The 20879-nt window shown below is 42.1% G+C and overlaps 1 protein-coding gene across 1 annotated transcript in view; it reads left to right on the forward strand.

Moving 5' to 3' along the window:
- The first annotated feature begins 1105 nt into the window (after window positions 1-1105).
- Window positions 1106-20879, forward strand: part of LOC311143972 (villin-1-like) — a 55779-nt gene continuing 36005 nt past the window's right edge. Inside the window, exons 1-4 of the mRNA XM_084179880.1 lie at window positions 1106-1226; window positions 16144-16252; window positions 16698-16772; window positions 16890-17086. Coding sequence (XP_084036006.1) covers window positions 16172-16252; window positions 16698-16772; window positions 16890-17086 — 353 coding nt within the window. The 5' untranslated portion in view covers window positions 1106-1226; window positions 16144-16171. The remainder of the gene's footprint in view (window positions 1227-16143; window positions 16253-16697; window positions 16773-16889; window positions 17087-20879) is intronic.

Consider the following 20879-nt stretch of genomic DNA (forward strand, 5'->3'; position numbering starts at 1 on the left):
CCCCCCCCCCCCCCCCCCATTGTTAAAGGGATAGTTCACCCAAATTACAAAATTGCATAATGTCTATGGACCAGGTATGACAGCAACCCATGCTTTGGGTTTGTTTACCTTGCCACTGTTTCAAATGCTATCTTTTTAGCATTTGTGTCACAAATCCAATGCAAGTCAACTAGCATTTTCATGCTTTATATCCAAATCATCCTAAAGTTTCAAGGAAATTGATTGTTTAACTCAATGATATTACTTATAGCAATTTGTTTGTATGTCATGTGTTAAAATATTAAATTAAATATTACAAATAAAATAAAATTATCTACAATGTACCGTGACTGTACATATCATACAAGGAAATATTGTGTAAAGCAGCAAGTGAACACTGATATTATTCATTACAAATAAAACTCTCTCTCTTGATTTGGACTCCAGCTCATGATTCAGAGAAAGAGAATGTGATGCACTCTGCAGTCATCACAACGACAGAGCATCTACAAAGATCTACTATTGTGTACCCTAGCAGCGCTTCCCTTTTTTCCCTACATTTTAATAATATTCAAATTCATATTATCAACAAATCTACTATCTCGTCTTCCTATTATGCAAAGCTTGATGTCAGGAAAATACCTGACTTTCAAATCTACACAACACAAAAAGTTCTGCCTTGCTTTAGATTAGCAACCTGCAGCTTACCAAGCGCTCAAAATCCTGTGCAACCTTGCCTTGCCAGCTGATCGGCCCATTGTGTTAGAGATGTGGGGAACAGGAGAGGGAACTAGAGAGAGAGGCGAGGGGGAGCTGGGTCTCCTACGCGTGAGTGTTGAGGTTGGGTCTTACCCCCTCCTCTGAGGGCCTTCAACACTCCGGAGCACTTTCACAAAGGGAGAGCCATGGAGCTGAACTAACCATTCACCCAGAGCCACGGAATGGGGGTGAGAGTCCATCTCCAGGAGAGGAGCACCCAGTTGCAGCCACTCAACGAGGGATACAGGCAGCTCCGAGGTGCTGGCTCTCTTTATCTCCTTCCAGGCACTTCCAGGTACCACCACCACCACCGCAGCACCAAGGGACTGGTTAATGAGTTGGAGGAGGCAGAGGGAGTGGCTGTACACAAGGGGCTGAAGTTCACCGGCACACAAGCAGCAGGTGGAGAGAGCGAGCGAGAGATTGTGAGAGAGAGCCTGACGCACTGACGCTGTCAAGGAGACACACACGTCCTCCACCTGACTGAGGTAGGTGAAAGCAGTGTTTGACGGGTGAATGCTCCTTGTTTGTTTCCTTGTGTTTCTAGGGGGGTTGTGGTGCACGACACCGGTGGGAACAGGCTTTGATTTAGTGTGGATCGGATACAAATTGGAAAGTGAGATGGTTGTTTAGTAAGTAAACGAGACCTGGAGTCCAAACCTTAGGGCTGACATTCCACCTAAGGGCTTCAGGGCTGTCAGCAGGTGTGAGCATGTGTTTGTGTGTCGTGTGTTAGTGTGTCTGTTTGTATGAATGTATAAGTGTATCTGTTTCTGTGAGCCTGCGTACATGCGTGCACTGTTCGTGTGCCCCTACTGGCATTGTTTGTATGTTGTGTCTCTGTATGTGCCTACTGTGTGTCTGTCTGTCTGTCTATCTGCCTGATGTGTGTATGCAATTACAGGTCATTGCAAAGCTGAGGGGAAGCGCATCGTACGTATGGCCCTGCCTGCAATGTTTATGTGTTTCTGTATAAGCATAATGTTTGTCTGTGTATGCATGCGTACGTGCATGTCTGTACATCACATGTAGCCTATGTGTCTCTGAGTGTTGGCCTGTCCATAGAGACCTTTTGGTAACCTGCCTTGCTCTGAATTTTCCCATGCCGTCCCGCTTCTCTAATCAGCAGCTTTTCTGAGGGGCTCCTGTGTTGAGTTGTTGCATGACTTCAGGGGAACAAAAGTCTGGCCCATTAGTGGACCAAACAGCTCCCTACTGTAGCAGCGCACCTCCCACTTAGCATTCGCCAAATTCTAATGGTCCGTTTAACTTTGTGAAGCTCTTTGAAGATCCGACCCTTTTGCCATTTGGCCCGGGGAAACGGTGGAAACCCGCTCCAAATGACACAGAGTCAGACCATAGTGGTCCAATCCTCTGGACAGTGGTCAGACAGAGAGGCCAGTGAAGGACAAGGAGGGACAAGAGAGAAGCGAGTGGGTGGCTGAGGGAAGGGACCTCCATGATAACAAGAAGGCTTGAATAATAGCCTTCATTCAATATCTGGTTCAGCTGTAGTTCATACTGTACATCATACTTAGCCTGTAGGTGGTTAGGGTTGTACTTTGTTGTGGTGTGTGCATGTGTGCGTGCGTGTGTGTGTGTGATGTGTGTGTATACATTTACAGTTCATTATAAAGCTGAGGGGAACTACGAGGGTTAATAATTTGTGCATTTCAGTCCAGATTTTGGCTTGTGGTCAGGATAATTCCCTTAATCTGAAAATCAGAGAGCTTTTAATCTCCAGACTATTATCAAGAGAGCTCTGGCAGAGGCTAAACCAGTGTAATTTGGCACAACTACAACCTACAGACAACCTACAGAAAACCATAAAACTAATTAGCAACAGAGGGAAAAAAAACGTTCCTTATAGTTAAAGGGGTTCTATCGCTTGCTTCATACATGGAACCCCTAAAAGCTGAATATAGAACCCTTTTATAGTGTTCTTTGATCAGAACCCTAGAGGTTCTTCTTCACTGAACCAAAATAGTTCCATAAAAACCCTGCATGGTGCCATTTATGAATTATGGCTACTACTAAATTATTAAATAGTAATATTTTTAGCTAAGAATATAATTGAATAAACAATGAAATAATGGACATAGTTTTAGAATTTATTGTCATTATATGCAAACATAGTTGGTGGCCAGGGAGGCATCTCTTTCTTTGAATGATGGCCCACGTCAACCCTGGCTGACATCTTTAGAATACAATACAACTTTGTCCATTAGTTACAGTGAACAACAGAAATGTGTCTTATGCTCCGTTCTCACCCCCTTTTTGGTTTAGCTAGCTAAATTAGCTAACTAGCTTACAAACGTGCTCAAATTGTAATAACGTTTCAACTTTATCTAGCCTACAGTTTATCAAATGACTTTGGCTTCATATATTTGAATTAGATAATCAACTTTGCTTAAAAATAACATGCTTATTGGTAGGCTACTTGCGAGTTGGTTCAACCACTGTCCTCTTGCATGTTCAGTTGGTTCAACCCCCTGGTTCTCCTCAGACTTGACTGCCCTTGACCAGCACAAAAACATCCTGTGGCGTACTGCATTAGCATCAAATAGCCCCCGCGATATGCAACTTTTCAGGGAAGTTAGGAACCAATATACACAAGCAGTCAGGAAAGCAAAGGCTAACTTTTTCAAACAGAAATTTGCATCCTGTAGCACTAACTCCAAAAAGTTTTGGGATACTGTAAAGTCCATGGAGAATAAGAGCACTTCCTCCCAGCTGCCAACTGCACTGAGGCTAGGAAACACTATCACCACCGATAAATCTACAATAATCGAGAATTTCAACAAGCATTTTGCTACGGCTGGCCATGCTTTCCACCTGGCTACCACTACCCCGGCCACCAACTCTGCACCCTCCGCTGCAACTTGCCCATGCCCCCCCTGCTTCTCCTTCACACAAATTCAGACAGCTGATGTTCTGAAAGAGCTGCAAAATCTGGACCCCTACAAATCAGCTGGGCTAGACAATCTGGACCCTTTCTTTCTAAAACTAGCCGCCGAAATTGTCGCAACCCCTATTACTAGCCTGTTCAACCTCTCTTTCATAACGTCTGAGATCCCCAGAGATTGGAAAGCTGCCGCGGTCATCCCCCTCTTCAAAGGGGGTGGCACTCTAGATCCAAACAGTTACACACCTATATCCATCCTGCCCTGCCTTTCGAAAGTATTTGAAAGCCAAGTTAACAAACAGATCACCAACCATTTCGAATACCACCGTACCTTCTTCGCTATGCAATCCGGTTTCCGAGCTGGTCATGGGTGCACTTCAGCCACGCTCAAGGTCCTAAACGATATTATAACCGCGATCGATAATAGACAGTACTGTGCAGCCGTCTTCATCGACCTGGCCAAGGCTTTCGACTCTGTCAACCACCGCATTCTTATTGGCAGACTAAATAGCCTTGGTTTCTCAAATGACTGCCTCGCCTGGTTCACCAACTACTTCTCAGATAGAGTTCAATGTGTCAAATCGGAGGGCCTGTTGTCTGGACCTATGGCAGTCTCTATGGGGGTGCCACAGGGTTCAATTCTTGGGCCGACTCTTTTCTCTGTGTATATCAATGATGTCGCTCTTGCTGCTGGTGACTCTCAGATCCACCTCTACGCAGATGACACCATTTTGTATACATCTGGCCCTTCATTGGACACTGTGTTAACAAACCTCCAAACGAGCTTCAATGCCATACAACACTCCTTCAGTAGCCTCCAACTGCTCTTAAACACTAGTAAAACTAAATGCATGCTCTTCAATCGAACGCTGCTGGCACCCGCCCACCCGACTAGAATCACTACTCTCGACGGGTCTGACCTAGAGTATGTGGACAACTACAAATACCTAGGTGTCTGGTTAGACTGTAAACTCTCCTTCCAGACTCACATTAAGAATCTCCAATCCAAAGTTAAATTTAGAATCGGCTTCCTATTCCGCAACAAAGCCTCCTTCACTCATGCTGCCAAACATGCCCTCGTAAAACTGACTATCCTACCGATCCTTGACTTCGGCGATGTCATTTACAAAATAGCCTCCAACACTCTACTCAGCAAATTGGATGTAGTCTATCACAGTGCCATCCGTTTTGTCTCCAAAGCCCCATACACTACCCACCACTGTGACCTGTACGCTCTTGTTGGCTGGTCTTCACTACATGTTCGTCGTCAAACCCACTGGCTCCAGGCCATCTATAAATCACTGCTAGGCAAATCCCCGCCTTATCTTAGCTCATTGGTCACCATAGCAGCACCCACCCGTAGTCTGCGCTCCAGCAGGTATATCTCACTGGTCATCCCCAAAGCCAACACCTCCTTTGGCCGCCATTCCTTCCAGTTCTCTGCTGCCAATGACTGGAACGAATTGCAAAAATCTCTGAAGCTGGAGACTCTTATCTCCCTCACTAACTTTGAGCATCAGTTGTCAGAGCACCTTACCGATCACTGCACCTGTACACAGCCCATCTGGAATTAGCCTACCCAACTACCTCATCTCTATATTGTTATTTATTTTGCTCTTTTGCACCCCAGTATCTCTATTTGCACATCATCTCTTGCACATCTAGCATTCCAGTGTTAATACTAATTGTAATTATTTTTGCACTATAGCCTATTTATTGCCTTACCTCCATAACTTGCTACATTTGCACACACTGTATATATATTTTCTGTTGTATTTTTTTTTGACTTTATGTTTTTTTTACCCCATATGTAACTCTGTGTTGTTGTTTTTATCGCACTACTTTGCTTTATCTTGGCCAGGTCGCAGTTGTAAATGAGAACTTGTTCTCAACTGGCTTACCTGGTTAAATAAAGGTGAAAAAAATATATATATAAAAAAAAAAAAAAATAATTGCCAATTGGTTCTTGAATCGGAATGGTAGTTACATTTTGAAATGACCAAAAGGTTCTATATAGAACCCATTTATTTTATCTAAGACTGTATGCTTTAATTAAACACATTTAGTTTGCAACAGCACAGGTTTGTATGAACCTTGCTGTTTGCCAATCTGACCTCCAGCAGCAATGTTTCAAAATATGAATTTGATCTTCCCCCTGCTATAGAGCTAACGGTGTCGGACGTCAGCTAGCCATTTCTCTGACCATCATTAATGTGGATATTAATGTCAATGCAAAACCGCTCAAACTTATTAAAAGGGAATGTTAGCTGTCATTTCAGAGTTTGATGTGACTGGGTTAGCTTGTTAGCTGTTGTTTTATAAAATGCCCATTACACTCTGGGGTAGCGATAAAACCCTCAAGGATCTTTGCCTTCACTGGGTAAACACTGAGTGTACAAAACATTAAGGAAACCTGTTCTTTCCATGACATAGACTGACCAGGTGAAAGCTATGATCCCTTATTGATGTCACTCACTTATTAAATCCACTTCAGTCAGTGTAGATCAGGGGAGTCAAACTCATTTTAGCTCAGGGGCCACATGGAGGAAAATCTATTCCCAAGTGGGCCGGACCGGAAAAGTCATGGTATATATAACTTAAAAACAACAACTTCAGATTGTTTTATTTGTTTTAATACGATCAACATACAACATAAAGCTGGAGCCTGAGGACAGTGTGTCCAAAATAGTACAGGCACAACATCACTATTAATCATAAAACACGTCAAGTTTATTTGAAAATTCTAAAGAAAAAGAACACACAAACACACACTGCCTCAGTGATTAACAGAACTGTTTCACAGATCACAGAACTATATCAGGGTGTCATTTCTCAGGCAGAAATGTAGATACAAAATAATGAAATCCTGTTCCCCAAACAAGTGCAAGAACCACAGAGTCAAGAATAGGTTAAATATACAAATAAAATAAAAACAATTAAAAACAATAGCACATCAACATAAAAACATATAAACATAAAGCTGGAGCCTGAGGACAGTGTCCAAAAGCACAACATCACTATTAATCATAAAACACCTCAAGTTATTTGAAAGTTCTGAGGACAAAGAACACACAAACACACAATGCCTCAGTGATTCACAGAAGTATATCACAGATCACAGAACTATATCAGGTGTCATTTCTCAGGCAGAAATGTAGATAAAAATAATGAAATCCTGTTCCCCAAACAAGTGCAAGAACCACAGAGTCAAGAATAGGTTAAATATACAAATAAAATAAAAACAATTAAAAACAATAGCACATCAACATAAAAACATATAAACATAAAGCTGGAGCCTGAGGACAGTGTCCAAAAGCACAACATCACTATTAATCATAAAACACCTCAAGTTATTTGAAAGTTCTGAGGACAAAGAACACACAAACACACAATGCCTCAGTGATTCACAGAAGTATATCACAGATCACAGAACTATATCAGGGTGTCATTTCTCAGGCAGAAATGTAGATACAAATAATGAAATCCTGTTCCCCAAACAAGTGCAAGAACCACAGAGTCAAGAATAGGTTAAATATACAAATAAAATAAAAACAATTAAAAACAATAGAACATCAACATAAAAACATATAAACATAAAGCTGGAGCCTGAGGACAGTGTCCAAAAGCACAACATCACTATTCATCATAAAACACCTCAAGTTATTTGAAAGTTCTGAGGACAAAGAACACACAAACACACAATGCCTCAGTGATTCACAGAAGTATATCACAGATCACAGAACTATATCAGGGTGTCATTTCTCAGGCAGAAATATAGATACAAATAATGAAATCCTGTTCCCCAAACAAGTGCAAGAACCACAGAGTCAAGAATAGGTTAAATATACAAATAAAATAAAAACAATTAAAAACAATAGCACATCAACATAAAAACATATAAACATAAAGCTGGAGCCTGAGGACAGTGTCCAAAAGCACAACATCACTATTAATCATAAAACACCTCAAGTTATTTGAAAGTTCTGAGGACAAAGAACACACAAACACACAATGCCTCAGTGATTCACAGAAGTATATCACAGATCACAGAACTATATCAGGGTGTCATTTCTCAGGCAGAAATGTAGATAAAAATAATGAAATCCTGTTCCCCAAACAAGTGCAAGAACCACAGAGTCAAGAATAGGTTAAATATACAAATAAAATAAAAACAATTAAAAACAATAGCACATCAACATAAAAACATATAAACATAAATCTGAAAGCGTTGCTCAAACTCCCGTAACAGTCCCGTTATTTTATCTTTGAACCTCTTCATGTCTGCCACATGTTGGGTCGCGCACACATTTTTCAGACAGGGGAAGTGAGCTACATCACCACCGGCAAGTTGGTCTCCCACAATGACAGCTTCAACTTGAAAGAACGTATGCTGTCATAATACTGCGTGACAACTTTGTTGCGCCCTTGCAGCTGTTTGTTCAAGTTATCAGGTGCTCTGTAACATCCACCATAAATGCAAGGTCCTGCATCCATTCTGCGGAATGAAATTCTAACACTGGTTTGCCCTTTTCTTCCATGAACTGTTCAATTTCTTCTCGTAAATCAAAGAAACGCCTCAGCACAGCACCTCGGCTTAACCATCTTACCTCAGTGTGGTATGGCAGGCCATATATGTGGTCTTTCTCTCTGAGAAGGCTGTCAAACTGACGGTGATTCAGGCTTCTGGATCGGATGAAATTAACAGTTTGGATGACCACCTTCATGACGTTATCCATCTTTAATGACTTGCAACACAAAGCCTCCTGGTGCAAAATACAGTGAAAAGTCAAAAAATCACGTCCTCCATTTGCAGATTGCACTTTCTCTCTGAACTTTGTCACAACGCCTGCTTTTTTCCCGATCATTGAGGGCGCACCATCTGTAGCCAGGCTGACAGCGTGGGACCAGTCCACTCCGACCCTGTCCAGCGCGCCGACGAGTGCGGTAAAAATATCAGCTGCTGTCGTTGTATCTGTCATCGGCACCAACTCCACGAACTCCTCGGTGACGGTCAATGTGTCATCAACTCCGCGGATGAAAATGGCCAGTTGTGCAACATCTGTAATGTCCGTGCTTTCATCAATTGCAACCGAAAACGCAATAAATGACTTTACTTTTTGCTTCAACTGGCTGTCCAAATCCACTGAAAGATCGGAAATCCTGTCTGCAACTGTGTTTCTTGTCAGGCTGATATTTGCAAAAGCCTGCCGCTTTTCAGGGCACACAATCTCCGCTGCCTTCATCATGCATGTTTTTACAAATTCACCCTCACTAAATGGTTTTGAAGCCACTGCGATTTCATTAGCAATGAGGTAGCTAGCTATCACTGCAGCGTCACTGATGTCTCGGCTGTGAGTAAACACAGACTGCTGTTTCTTCAGACCCGCCAACAGTTCATTCACCTTCTCTCATCTCCGCTGTCCTTGAAAGTTGTCATATTTGTCGGCATGAAGACTCACATAGTGGCGACGAAGGTTATATTCTTTCAGCACTGCAACATGATCTGAACACACAAAACATACAGCTTTCCCATTCAATTCCGTGAATAAATAGAAGGATGACAATTTTTCTTGGAACACTCTGCACTCTGCGTCCACTTTTCTCTTTTTTGACAGAGACATATTGGGGCAATGAGGGTGCCAAAGCACATAATGTTTAAAGTAGAAGCCGTAATAAATATCGCGGGCAAAACAAAGTAGCTCATTGGCTGCACGTGCTTGACCTACTTGCTCTGCCCCGGTATAAACAGTTTGCTTGCTTAACACAATTGCTATTGCGCCATCCAGTGGACGCAATTGGAACAGCAGTTTATTTTATTGAAAAATTGCAGCGCATTTTTATACTTGACAAAATTATTAATATTTATTTTTATTTTTATTTTAATCATCTCGCGGGCCGGATTAAACCCGTTTGCGGGCCTGATCCGGCCCATGGGCCGGACGTTTGACACCCCTGGTGTAGATAACTTTGAACGGGGTATGGTAGTAGGTGCCAGGTACACCGGTTTGTGTCAAGAACTGCAACATCGCTGGGTTTTTCACGCTCAACAGTTTCAAGAATGGTCCACCACCCAAAGGACATCCAGTCAAGCATTAGAGTCAACATGGGCCAGCGTCCCTGTGTCCATGCCCCGATGAATTGAGGCTGTTCTGAGGGCAAAGGGGGGTGCAACTCAATATTAGGAAGGTGTCCTTAATGTTTTGTACACTCAGTGTATATATACTGAACAAAAATATAAACACAACATGTAAAGTGTTGGTCCCATTTTTCATGAGCTGAAATAAAAGATCCCAGAAATTTTCCATACACACAAAAAGCTTATTTCTCTCAAATGTTGTGCACAAACTTGTTTACATCCCTGTTAGTGAGCATTTCTCCTTTGCCAATATAATCCATCCACCTGACAGGTGTGGCATATCAAGTAGCTGATTAAACAGCATGATCATTACACAGGTGCACCTTGTGTTGGGGACAATAAAAAGGCCACTCTAAAGTGTTTAGTTTTGTCACACAACACAATGCCACAGATGTCTCAAGTTTTGAGGGAGCGTGCAATTGGCATGCTGACTGCAGGAATGTCCACCAGAGCTGTTGCCAGAGAATTGAATGTTAATTCCTCTACCATTGCTGTCTTTTATAAAGCCCTTTTGTGGGGAAAAACTCATTCTGATTGGCTAGGCATGGCTCCCCATGTTGACTGATTTCCTTCTATGAACTGTAACTCAGTAAAATCTTAGAAATTGTTGCATGTTGCGTTTATATTTTTGTTCAGTGTACAGTTGAAGTCGGAAGTTAACATACACCTTAGCCAAATACATTTAAACTCAGTTTTTCACAATTCCTGACATTTAATCCTAGTAAGAATTCCCTGTCTTAGGTCAGTTAGGATCACCACTTTATTTTAAGAATGTGAAATGTCAGAATAATAGTAGAGAGAATGATTTATTTCAGCTTTTATTTATTTCATCACATTCCCAGTGGGTCAGAAGTTTAAATACACTCAATTAGTATTTGGTAGCATTGCCTTTAAATTGTTTAACTTGGGTCAAACGTTTCGGGTAGCCTTCCACAAGCTTCCCACAATAAGTTGGGTGAATTTTGGCCCATTCCTCCTGACAGAGCTGGTGTAACTGAGTCAGGTTTGTAGGCCTCTTGCTCGCACACACTTTTTCAGTTCTGCCCACACATTTTCTATAGGATTGAGGTCAGCGCTTTGTGATGGCCACTTCAATACCTTCATTTTGTTGTCCTTAAGCCATTTTGCCACAACTTTGGAAGTATGCTTGGGGTCATTGTCCATTTGGAAGACCCATTTGCGACCAAGCTTTAACTTCCTGACTGATGTCTTGAGATGTTGCTTCAATATATCCACATCATTTTCTTTCCTCATGATGCCATCTATTTTGTGAAGTGCACCCCCACAGCATGATGCTGCCACCCCCATGCTTCACGGTTGGGATGGTGTTCTTCGGCTTGCAAGCTGCCACCTTTTTCTTCCAAACATAACAATGGTCATTATGGACAAACAGTTCTATTTTTGTTTCATCAGACCAGAGGACATTTCTCCAAAAAGTACGATCTTTGTCCCCATGTGCAGTTGAAAACCGTAGTCTGGCTTTTCTATGGCGGTTTTGGAGAAGTGGCTTCTTCCTTGCTGAGTGGCCTTTCAGGTTATGTCGATATAGGACTCGTTTTACTGTGGATATAGATACTTTGTACCTGTTTCCTCCAGCATCTTCACAAGGTCCTTTGCTGTTGTTCTGGGATTGATTTGCACTTTTCGCACCAAAGCACGTTCATCTCTAGGAGACAGAACGCATCTCCTTCCTGAGCGGTATGACGGCGGTGTGGTCCCATGGTGTTTACACTTGCGTACTATTGTTTGTACAGATGAACGTGGTACCTTCAGGCATTTGGAAATTGCTCCCAAGGATGAACCAGACTTGTGGAGGTCTACAATCTTTTTTCTGAGGTCTTGGCTGATTTCTTTTGATTTTCCCATGATGTCAAGCAAAGAGGCACTGAGTTTGAAGGTAGGCCTTGAAATACATCCACAGGTACACCTCCAATTGACTCAAATGATGTCAATTAGCCTATCAGAAGCTTCTAAAGCCATGACATCATTTTCTGGAATTTTCCAAGCTGTTGAAAGGCACTGTCAACTTAGTGTATGTAAACGTATGACCCACTGGAATTGTGATGCAGTGAATTATAAGTGAAATAATCTGTCTGTAAACAATTGTTGCAAAAATGAATTGTGTCATGCACAAAGTAGATGTCCTAACCGACTTGCCAAATCTATAGTTTGTTAACAAGAAATATGTGGAGTGGTTGAAAAATGAGTTTTAATGACTCAAACCTACATTTTTTTTACATTTTAGTCATTTAGCAGACGCTCTTATCCAGAGCGACTTACAGTTAGTGAGTGCATACATGTTTTTTATTGATTCAATTTTTTTATACTGGTCCCCCGTGGGAAACGAACCCACAACCCTAGTGTTGCAAACGCCATGCTCTACCAACTGAGCTACACGGGACCATGTGTTTGTAAACTTCTGACTTCAACTGTATATATAACCTTTTTCACTAAAGGGTTCCTTAATCTCGTCCAAAGAGCCAAAAGGTTCTATATATAACCCCAAAAACCCTTTTTTCTAAGAGTGTATAACCTACAGAAAACCATAATACAACCAACGAAGAACAAATAACACATACTGTATAATCTGCACTGTGCGTCCCTTCACTGACCAAACCCACAGACAGACCTCTACTACACAGAAACAACCCATACTCACAACAAATCCAAAACCACCATGAAACTCCATTATTACTGAATGGAAACTTCACAGATACGTTCAGTTTGACTCTAATTGATGACCAAAGCCAACTCAAACACAATACATCTAGCTCGTCGGGGTATTCACTGGGAAATTGTGTTCTAACAATCTGTACATTCTAGTACTTTCTTCAAAGAATTCAACACAATTGTTTGAGAAAAAAACAAACACATAACACACAAGTCATTACTCTGCAATTAACAATAATTTCCATATAAATACCTGGTAATTTTCTTTACCATAAAATAAAGTGTTCCTCTAAATTTATATTCATCAACAAACAAACAACAAGGGCAAGGAGGGGAGGGATGACAGCAAGTAAATATGAGACACTCCTGATGAGGAGGAAAAACACAATGAGACAGCTATGGACTAAACACTGTGGTTTCTATGAACAAGGTCGCTCAGCGCTAGATGAGAGAAGGCACACACACCTGTACGCATATCACCTCTGCTTGCCATATATGGTCGCTGAGGTAATGGACAATCAAGTGTGTGTGTGTGTGTGTGTTAAAGAGAGAGAGAGAGAGAGAGGGGGCAAAGTTCAAGTGCTGTAAACGGGGTGGTGAGCAGGTAGTCTGCTGCTGCCTGCTAGCTCCTGACACATCTCACCGTTTCCTCTCGACTCATGGTTCCACCACATTAGGTGAGTCCTTTGTACAACGTACCAAGCTAATGGTCGGTTTATGTTGAACAGGCTCTGTCTTGATGTAGACAATTAAGGTTGGAGAAATGTTGACTTGGTTACTGTGGAGCCTTGGAGAGGTTAGCTAAGGAAAGCTGACCTGTGTTAGATGCTGGTATCAGATAAAGTAGTGAAAGTGTCATCCTGCAAATGTATTGATATTGGTCATAGGAGACATATTAATTTAAATGACTGTACAACACTTCAGCTTGACGCATTGAAAAAGGATGGATCACTTTAGATGTTGGGCACCGATGGTGAAAGTCTTATAATATAAATAATATGCCATTTAGCAGACGCTTTTATCCAAAGCGACTTACAGTCATGCGTGCATACATTTTTTTTTGTGTCTTCATGCCGTGACATTATTGTTGCCATATTAGATACACTTGGGCTACTTTTTAGCTTTTGTGATCCATTTCATAGCTAGCGTTTGGCACTATGCCAGGCCTTCACCCGATGGGGCCATATCAGCCCATATTATACCACAGGGTGCTGCCCTGCTTGGTCAGCCTCAGGGGTTGGTAGTAACTGTAAAGCTATGGGACCTTGAGGTCATAGGCAGGATTATTATCACATTGCAATAAAAGGGAGGTCACCGATCACGAACCATCTCCACCTTTGAGGGTTGAGGAAATCAATGGTATTCATATCATGGTTGGTTGGCCTGGGAACGGATGTGGAGGAGGAGTGTCCTCTGTCAACCTGTCACTCAACCAACAGTAGGCCCCTCCTTTATCATGGAGTATTATCCAATCATGACACAGAGAATATAAGTGTGGTTGCAATGAGTCATTGTTGTATTACTCTATCAACAGACCTCTGAATAGCAGTTAGGGGAGATTTTTTTTTCCTCATAAAGTTGTTGTTTTATGATAAGCAAACACATTTTTACATTTTAGTCATTTAGCAGACGCTCTTATCCAGAGCGACTTACAGTTAGTGAGTGCATACATTTTTCATACTAAACACGTATCTATACTGTGGTTACTCTGTAAGTAGAAAGGCAAATTATGAGTGCATTGGTCTCACTTGTCCTCAATTTGAAATGCTAATATTGCGATAATATAATAATAATAATGTTTTTGAGGACGTAGATCAAGCAGTGGTATAAATGTAAACAATAAACACATACACACACTAGCATGGACCAACCATACACTAATGAGTTGCTGGAGGTGTAAATCAACAAGCTCTCAGAGTCTCCCTGTAGAATCAGATGTCCAAACCCTTGCCCATGAACTTCACATTTCGAAGGTTAAGTTTAGGCATTCATTCCGAATGGTTAAGGGTTAAGGTATGGGATAGGGTTAAAACAAAAACAAAAAAAGGAGTGCCTAGCACTGGGATTGAACAAGTACCCTCGGAGCCGGAGCTCACAGCTTACCTGCTATCCCTGTCCACAATGGCCTAGCAAAACCCAAGCCTACTTTATGGTAATAGTACTCACCGTTGCCCCTAGTGGCTGGTTTTGAAGTCATCTCCTGACGTCCTGCTTACCCAAACGGAGGTCTAATTTCGCAGTGGATTTTGAGCGACCTGGCTGTGTGAACAGCCTATCATGGGTATTTGTAATTATGAGTGTTATACCCATCAGTTAATGTACCAATGATGTTGGGTGGGGCATATGATTGATTGATTCAAAAACACTCAGGCTACAAAGGACACAGTGTGATATGCCTTTTAGGGTTCTATTCAATCTGCATCGCAGAAATTCAGCTTTACAGCATGATTGAAATTTAAAGGCAATGTTCCCGCTTTAGCGGAGACTGCATTCACGGTAAACACTGCTTATGTCGGCTCAATCGGAAATAACCTTTACATTTCTAGTCGCAGAATCCGCGTTACAGATTGAATAGAGCCCTTAGTCTGTTTCAGCAATGGCTGCTGTTCGGTTTAACAGCCATATGGAGACAGCTGGGAAGTCTGCAGTTATAAGAAATGGACAGAGAGAAAACACAGCACAATATCACGTTGTGGTAAACTGAACTGGGCTTCCTCTATGGTCTATCAGCAGCCAGCCAGCCACACATAGCATGCTGTTCCAGCTGGCCCTCAGACTCTCAATAGGAACATTCTTTCAATGGGGACAAATAGTCCTGTTAAGTGGACATTTTGTTCCTATATGTTGTTGGGGATTATCTCCATCTGATATTCAACCCCAAGCCATATTCACAGTGGACATTTAAATAAGATCTTCCACTACAGATTAAACCTATGCTAGTCCAGGACAAAAATACATGCTCAGTGCCATATTTCTATTGAAATATTTTATTAGTTCAGGACTAGCCTTAGTCTAATCTCCCGTGAGCAGATTCTGTGCAGCTGACCAAATTACGCAAGAGTTTACTTCTGGGTTAACAGAGATTCGGTTTAGCCTACTCTGAGATACCGGTCCTAAAGGTTTAAAGCCTTGATAAGGTCACTGTTCTCCACCTCTCTCTTAGATTGATAGAGAAGAACTTGGCTATCATAAGAACTTGGCTTTGCCTCGCAGCAAAATCTATCAACTAAATGACAAACATAAATGTGTCATTCCCTTAATTTATGCTGTACAATGGAATAGACTATTAAATGAAACACACTTTAGATGCATTTTCAGTTTTGAGATAGAATATAATTAGTCAAATAAGTAATGAGACCATAGCAGTATAACCGTTATAGACACTGTAGTAAGGAACAATATGTTTTGACACTCAGGAAATGTTAAATGTGTTCAAGGATGTGGTAACATCTAGGCGGTACAGAGGCTTTCACTTCCTTCTTTGTGGCCAACCGTTTACAATCCTACTGCAATGGTTTCTTCAAAATATGTGGGGTCCCACCCTACTTTTGACAGTACAATGAGCACATAGTTAGAAACTCTTGAGCAGTATACTCCCATTACCTTTCTGTGACCTGAGACAGGAAATGAAATAATTGACTCAGCCAATGATCAACTCATAGACTTCTGGATCAACTCCTCTCCCTCCTTCTAGGTATCTTTTCTAAGCTGAATCTGGCACCATGCCACAGATCCAGGTCAAAACCCAAGTTGCAAAAGTCTTCAATAAAACCACGCCAGGGCTGCAGATATGGAGGATAGAGGTGAGACACCAGAACATATATATTTTGTCATCACTACACAAAAAAATGTGATACCTAGAACCTAAAAGGATTCTTCGGCTGTCCCCATAAGAGAACCCTTTGAAGAACCCTTTTTGGTTCCAGCTATAACCCTTTTGGTTCCATGTAGAACCCTTTCCACAGAGTGTTCTACATGGAACACAAAAGGGTTTTCCTGGAACCAAAAAGGGTTCTCCTATGGGGACAGCCGAAGAACCCTTTTGGAACGTGTTTTTTCTGAGTGTATAATGAATATGATAGCAGAACAAACATCTAACATGTAAATGCCATTCCAAGTTAGGTTCTTAATCTAAACTTTTTCACACAATGACATTAAATGCTATTCCAAGTTAGGTTCTTAATCTAAACTTTTTCACACAATGACATTAAATGCTATTGAACTTGTTCATATTTCCCTATTGGTCAGGACATGGAGATGGTGCCCTTCCCTTCTAAAGCATATGGACAATTCTATGAAGGTGACAGCTATGTCATTCTATACGTAAGTAATCAATGTAACATTATGTTGGCATATTCGAAACTACTCCAAAAAAGTGGCCTATACGGACAAAATACACAAAGTGACATCCCAGTATCATATTTCTGTCTGATCCCGTAGACCAATAAGATGCGCAGCTCATTCACCTACGACCTCCACTATTGGCTGGGAAGGGCCACCTCCCATGACGAGCAGGGGGCGGCGGCCATCTACACCACCATGATGGACGAGCACCTGGGGGGCGTGGCTGTGCAGCACCGTGAGGCGCAGGGCTATGAGAGTGACACCTTTCGTGGATACTTCAAAAAGGGCATCATGTGAGTGATGTACAACAAACTACACCTGCCTACTGTATGGAGACAATGTAATGTCAAACTATTTATAGACAAACAACTTCAGTTCCTTCAACTCATTATTCACAAGTCATCAGAGTGTGACGTATGTTGAACGCTGAACGAGAGACCTTGGTTTATTGTTTTTGTAATGTTGTGACAGTGTTTCCTTGCAAAGTTTAATTTATATACTTTTGGATTTTGGTTCCCGCAACGCGGTTACCCTCAGTTGCTGTGACCACTACCATCTGTCCCGGGATTGCCGAAGCTAGATACTAGCCTAGCAGGGAGCTGTCAGTATCAAACAAGCAGGGTTTTCCACGAACAGCTTGAACACAGTCCGCGACGCAGTTAACCCTTGTGGCTGGGACCACGGAGGTGTCCCACAGTTATTGTGACTGTATTCCCTGCTGCTTTTCCCCTGCAACCTGACCTGGCTGGAACTGCGTTGTATAGCTACCAACATTAGCCAATGCTGCTACCAACAGTATGTGCAAAGACACTGCTTTCGTGCTCACCACTGTGACAGAATCTTAAGGAGGACACATATTTCTGCTTTTAGTATTTTTGCAATTTGTGTGAGCTCTTTTTGTTCACTTAGTTGAGAATTCCCTGTAAGGAGAGAGACACAAAAGCCCAGCTAGCCTAGCTGGCCGGCAGTCTCAAATGGAGGTCGCTATTGAAAGTTTTCAACGCTGCAGGAGCTGTGTTTATTTTGCTTTATTCCGGGAACATTGTGGACTGCCCCGACTTTCAATGTAGCAACTGTTTGCTTGCAGAGGACTACAGGGGCGAAGTGGCTACTCTCAGCAAACAAGTAGCAAACCTACACAAGCTACTGGGGAATCCACGCCCGCCTACTTTTTCTTTCTCTTCCACCCCAGTAGCCGGACGCCACTCTGGTCTGGTGGAAGTGTCGCCGCCGTGTCGGAGATGTTAAGCCCGGACCGGACACAGACCAGAAATAGCTTTGCTGCCCTGTATCGAGGTTCCGGCGTCTTCTTCCCTGGGGGCTTCCAATTCCAGATCGGATCCGGAGGTACCTGCACTTTCGTCCTCTGTTCGGTTTCCCTTTCTGGTGGCTTCTACCTCGGGTTCAGATCCTCAGAGCTCCCACCCTCATCAGACCGTGACGCTGTCAGAGACTCCAGCCCATTCATCATCAACGATGGATACTACAGCTGGCTTACGTCCATCGGGCCACACCGCCCTTTGGTCCTCGAGGTGGTTGCGAAACAACTTGAGGCAAAAGAACAGCCGGACCTCCTCAGCCATTGCACCATCTGTCGTCATCGGCAGTTCTATTGTAAGAAACATCTTGGTTCCCGGGGCATAAACCCTGTGCTATCCTGGACACGAGTACAGGACATTACAAGGCTGCTTCCTACCATTCTACGACAGATGCCGGGAAAAGAGAAGAATAAACTATACTATGAAACAAAGATAAATTATATAATTGTTGATAGTAAAAAGCTTTGGAGCACCTTAAATGAAATTTTTGACAAAGAGGCAAACTCAGCTCCATCATTCATTGAATCAGATGGCTCATTCATCACAAAACCCACGGATATTGCCAACTACTTTAATTATTTTTTCATTGGCAAGATTAGCAAACTTAGGCATGACATGCCAGCTTCAAACACGACACTACACATCCAAGTATAACTGACCAAATTCTGGAAGACAAGCATTGTAATTTTGAATTCCGCAAAAACATATTTGTTGATAGACCATGACAAGCCACCGGGGTCTGACAACTTGGATGGAAAATTACTCAGGATAATAGCAGACGATATTGCCACTCCTATTTGCCATATCTTAAATTTAAGCCTGCTAGAAACTGTGTGCCCTCAGGCCTGGAGGGAAGCAAAAGTCATTCTGCTATGTAAGAATAGTGAAGCCCCCTTTACTGGCTCAAATAGCCGACTAATCAGCCTGTTACCAACCCTTAGTAAACTTTTTGAAAAAATTGTGTTTGACCAGATACAATGCTATTTTACAGTAAACAAATTGACAACAGACTTTCAGCACGCTTATAGGGAATGACATTCAATAACCACATCACTTACACAAATGACTCATGATTGGCTGAGAGAAATTGATGATCAAAAGATTGTTGGGGCTGTTTTGTTAGTCTTCAGTGCGGTTTGACGTTATCGATCATAGTCTGCTGCTGGAAAAACGTATGTGTTATGGCTTTACACCCCCTGCTATATTGTGGATAAAGATTGACCTGTCTAACAGAACACAGAGGGTGTTCTTTAATGGATGCCTCTCCAACATAATCCAGGTGTCTTGTTTTGCACGCTTTGTACAAAATAATAAAATGCAGTACCACAGGATCTTTCTAAACGTAGCTCTTTATTAGCTAGTTATAACTGGCATGTTCATGTGTCTCCGGCCATGATCAACTGAAAATGACCTCACGACCTGGGTGTTCTTAACCAATCATAGCGTAGTATGATACGACAGTAGAATGCAACCAATTACAATTCAGTATGTTGACACATATGAATATTACACCAGGTACAATCAGGAATTCCCCAGGGCAGCTGTCTACGCCCCTTACTTTTTTCAATCTTTACTTACGACATACAGCTGGCTTTGAGTAAAGCCAGTGTGTCTATGTATGCGGATGACTCAACACTATACACGTCAGCTACTACAGCGACTGAAATGACTGCAACACTTAACAAAGAGCTGCAGTTAGTTTCAGAATAGGTGGCAAGGAATATGTTAGACCTAAATATTTCATAAACGAAAAGCTTTGTATTTGGGACAAATCAGTCACTAAACCCTAAACCTCAACTAAATCTTGTAATGAATAATGTGGAAATTGAGCAAGTTGAGGTGACTAAACTGCTTGGAGTAACCCTGGATTTTAAACTGTCATGGTCAAAACATGTTGATACAACAGTAGCTAAGATGGGGAGAAGTCTGTCCATAACAAAGCGCTGCTCTGCCTTCTTAACAACACTATCAAGAAGGCAGGTCCTACAGGCCCTAGTCGCACCTGGACTACTGTTCAGTCGTGTGATCAGGTGCCACAAAGAGGGACTTAGGAAAATTACAATTGGCTCAGAACAGGGCAGCATGGCTGGCCCTTAAATGTACACAGACATTAATGATGTGCATGTCAATCTCTTCAAAGTGGAGGAGAGATTTACTTCATCACTAGTGTGTAAAGAATGGCGCCGGAGGAGATGGCTGCCATTTTACGGGCTCTGAACCAATTGTGCTATTTTTTCGCGTTGTTTAACTTATTTTGTACAGAATTGTCACGGATCCCCCCGGTACTGCTGCTCATTCCGTTCACCAGCTCCGGAGGTCTACGTCACCGGCCTTCTAGGCGTCACTGACCTGGATCATTACCACCAACCCCGGACTGTCTTGTCTCATTACGCAAACCTGGTTCCCATTTCCCCTGATTAGTATGTATATATATATGCCCTCTGTCCCCCATTGTCCTTGTCGATTATTGTCCCATGTCCATTGGTCTCGTGTGTACTGTGTTATTGTGCTCTTGTTATTACGGGTCTCGTCCCGTCTATTGTTTATAAGTTTACACCTTGCTCTTTTGTTTTGACAGTACCAGTCAAAAGTTTGGACACACCTACCCATTCAAGGGTTTTTCTTTCTTTTTTATTATTTTCTACATTGTAGAATAATAGTGAAGACATCAAAACTATGAAATAACACATATGGAATCATGTAGTAACCAAAAGAGTGCTAAACAAATCAAAATATATTTTAGATGTTAGATTCTTCAAAGTAGCCA

This window comes from Coregonus lavaretus (assembly GCF_964263955.1).
Source record: "Coregonus lavaretus genome assembly, chromosome: 16".
Taxonomy (NCBI): domain Eukaryota; kingdom Metazoa; phylum Chordata; class Actinopteri; order Salmoniformes; family Salmonidae; genus Coregonus; species Coregonus lavaretus.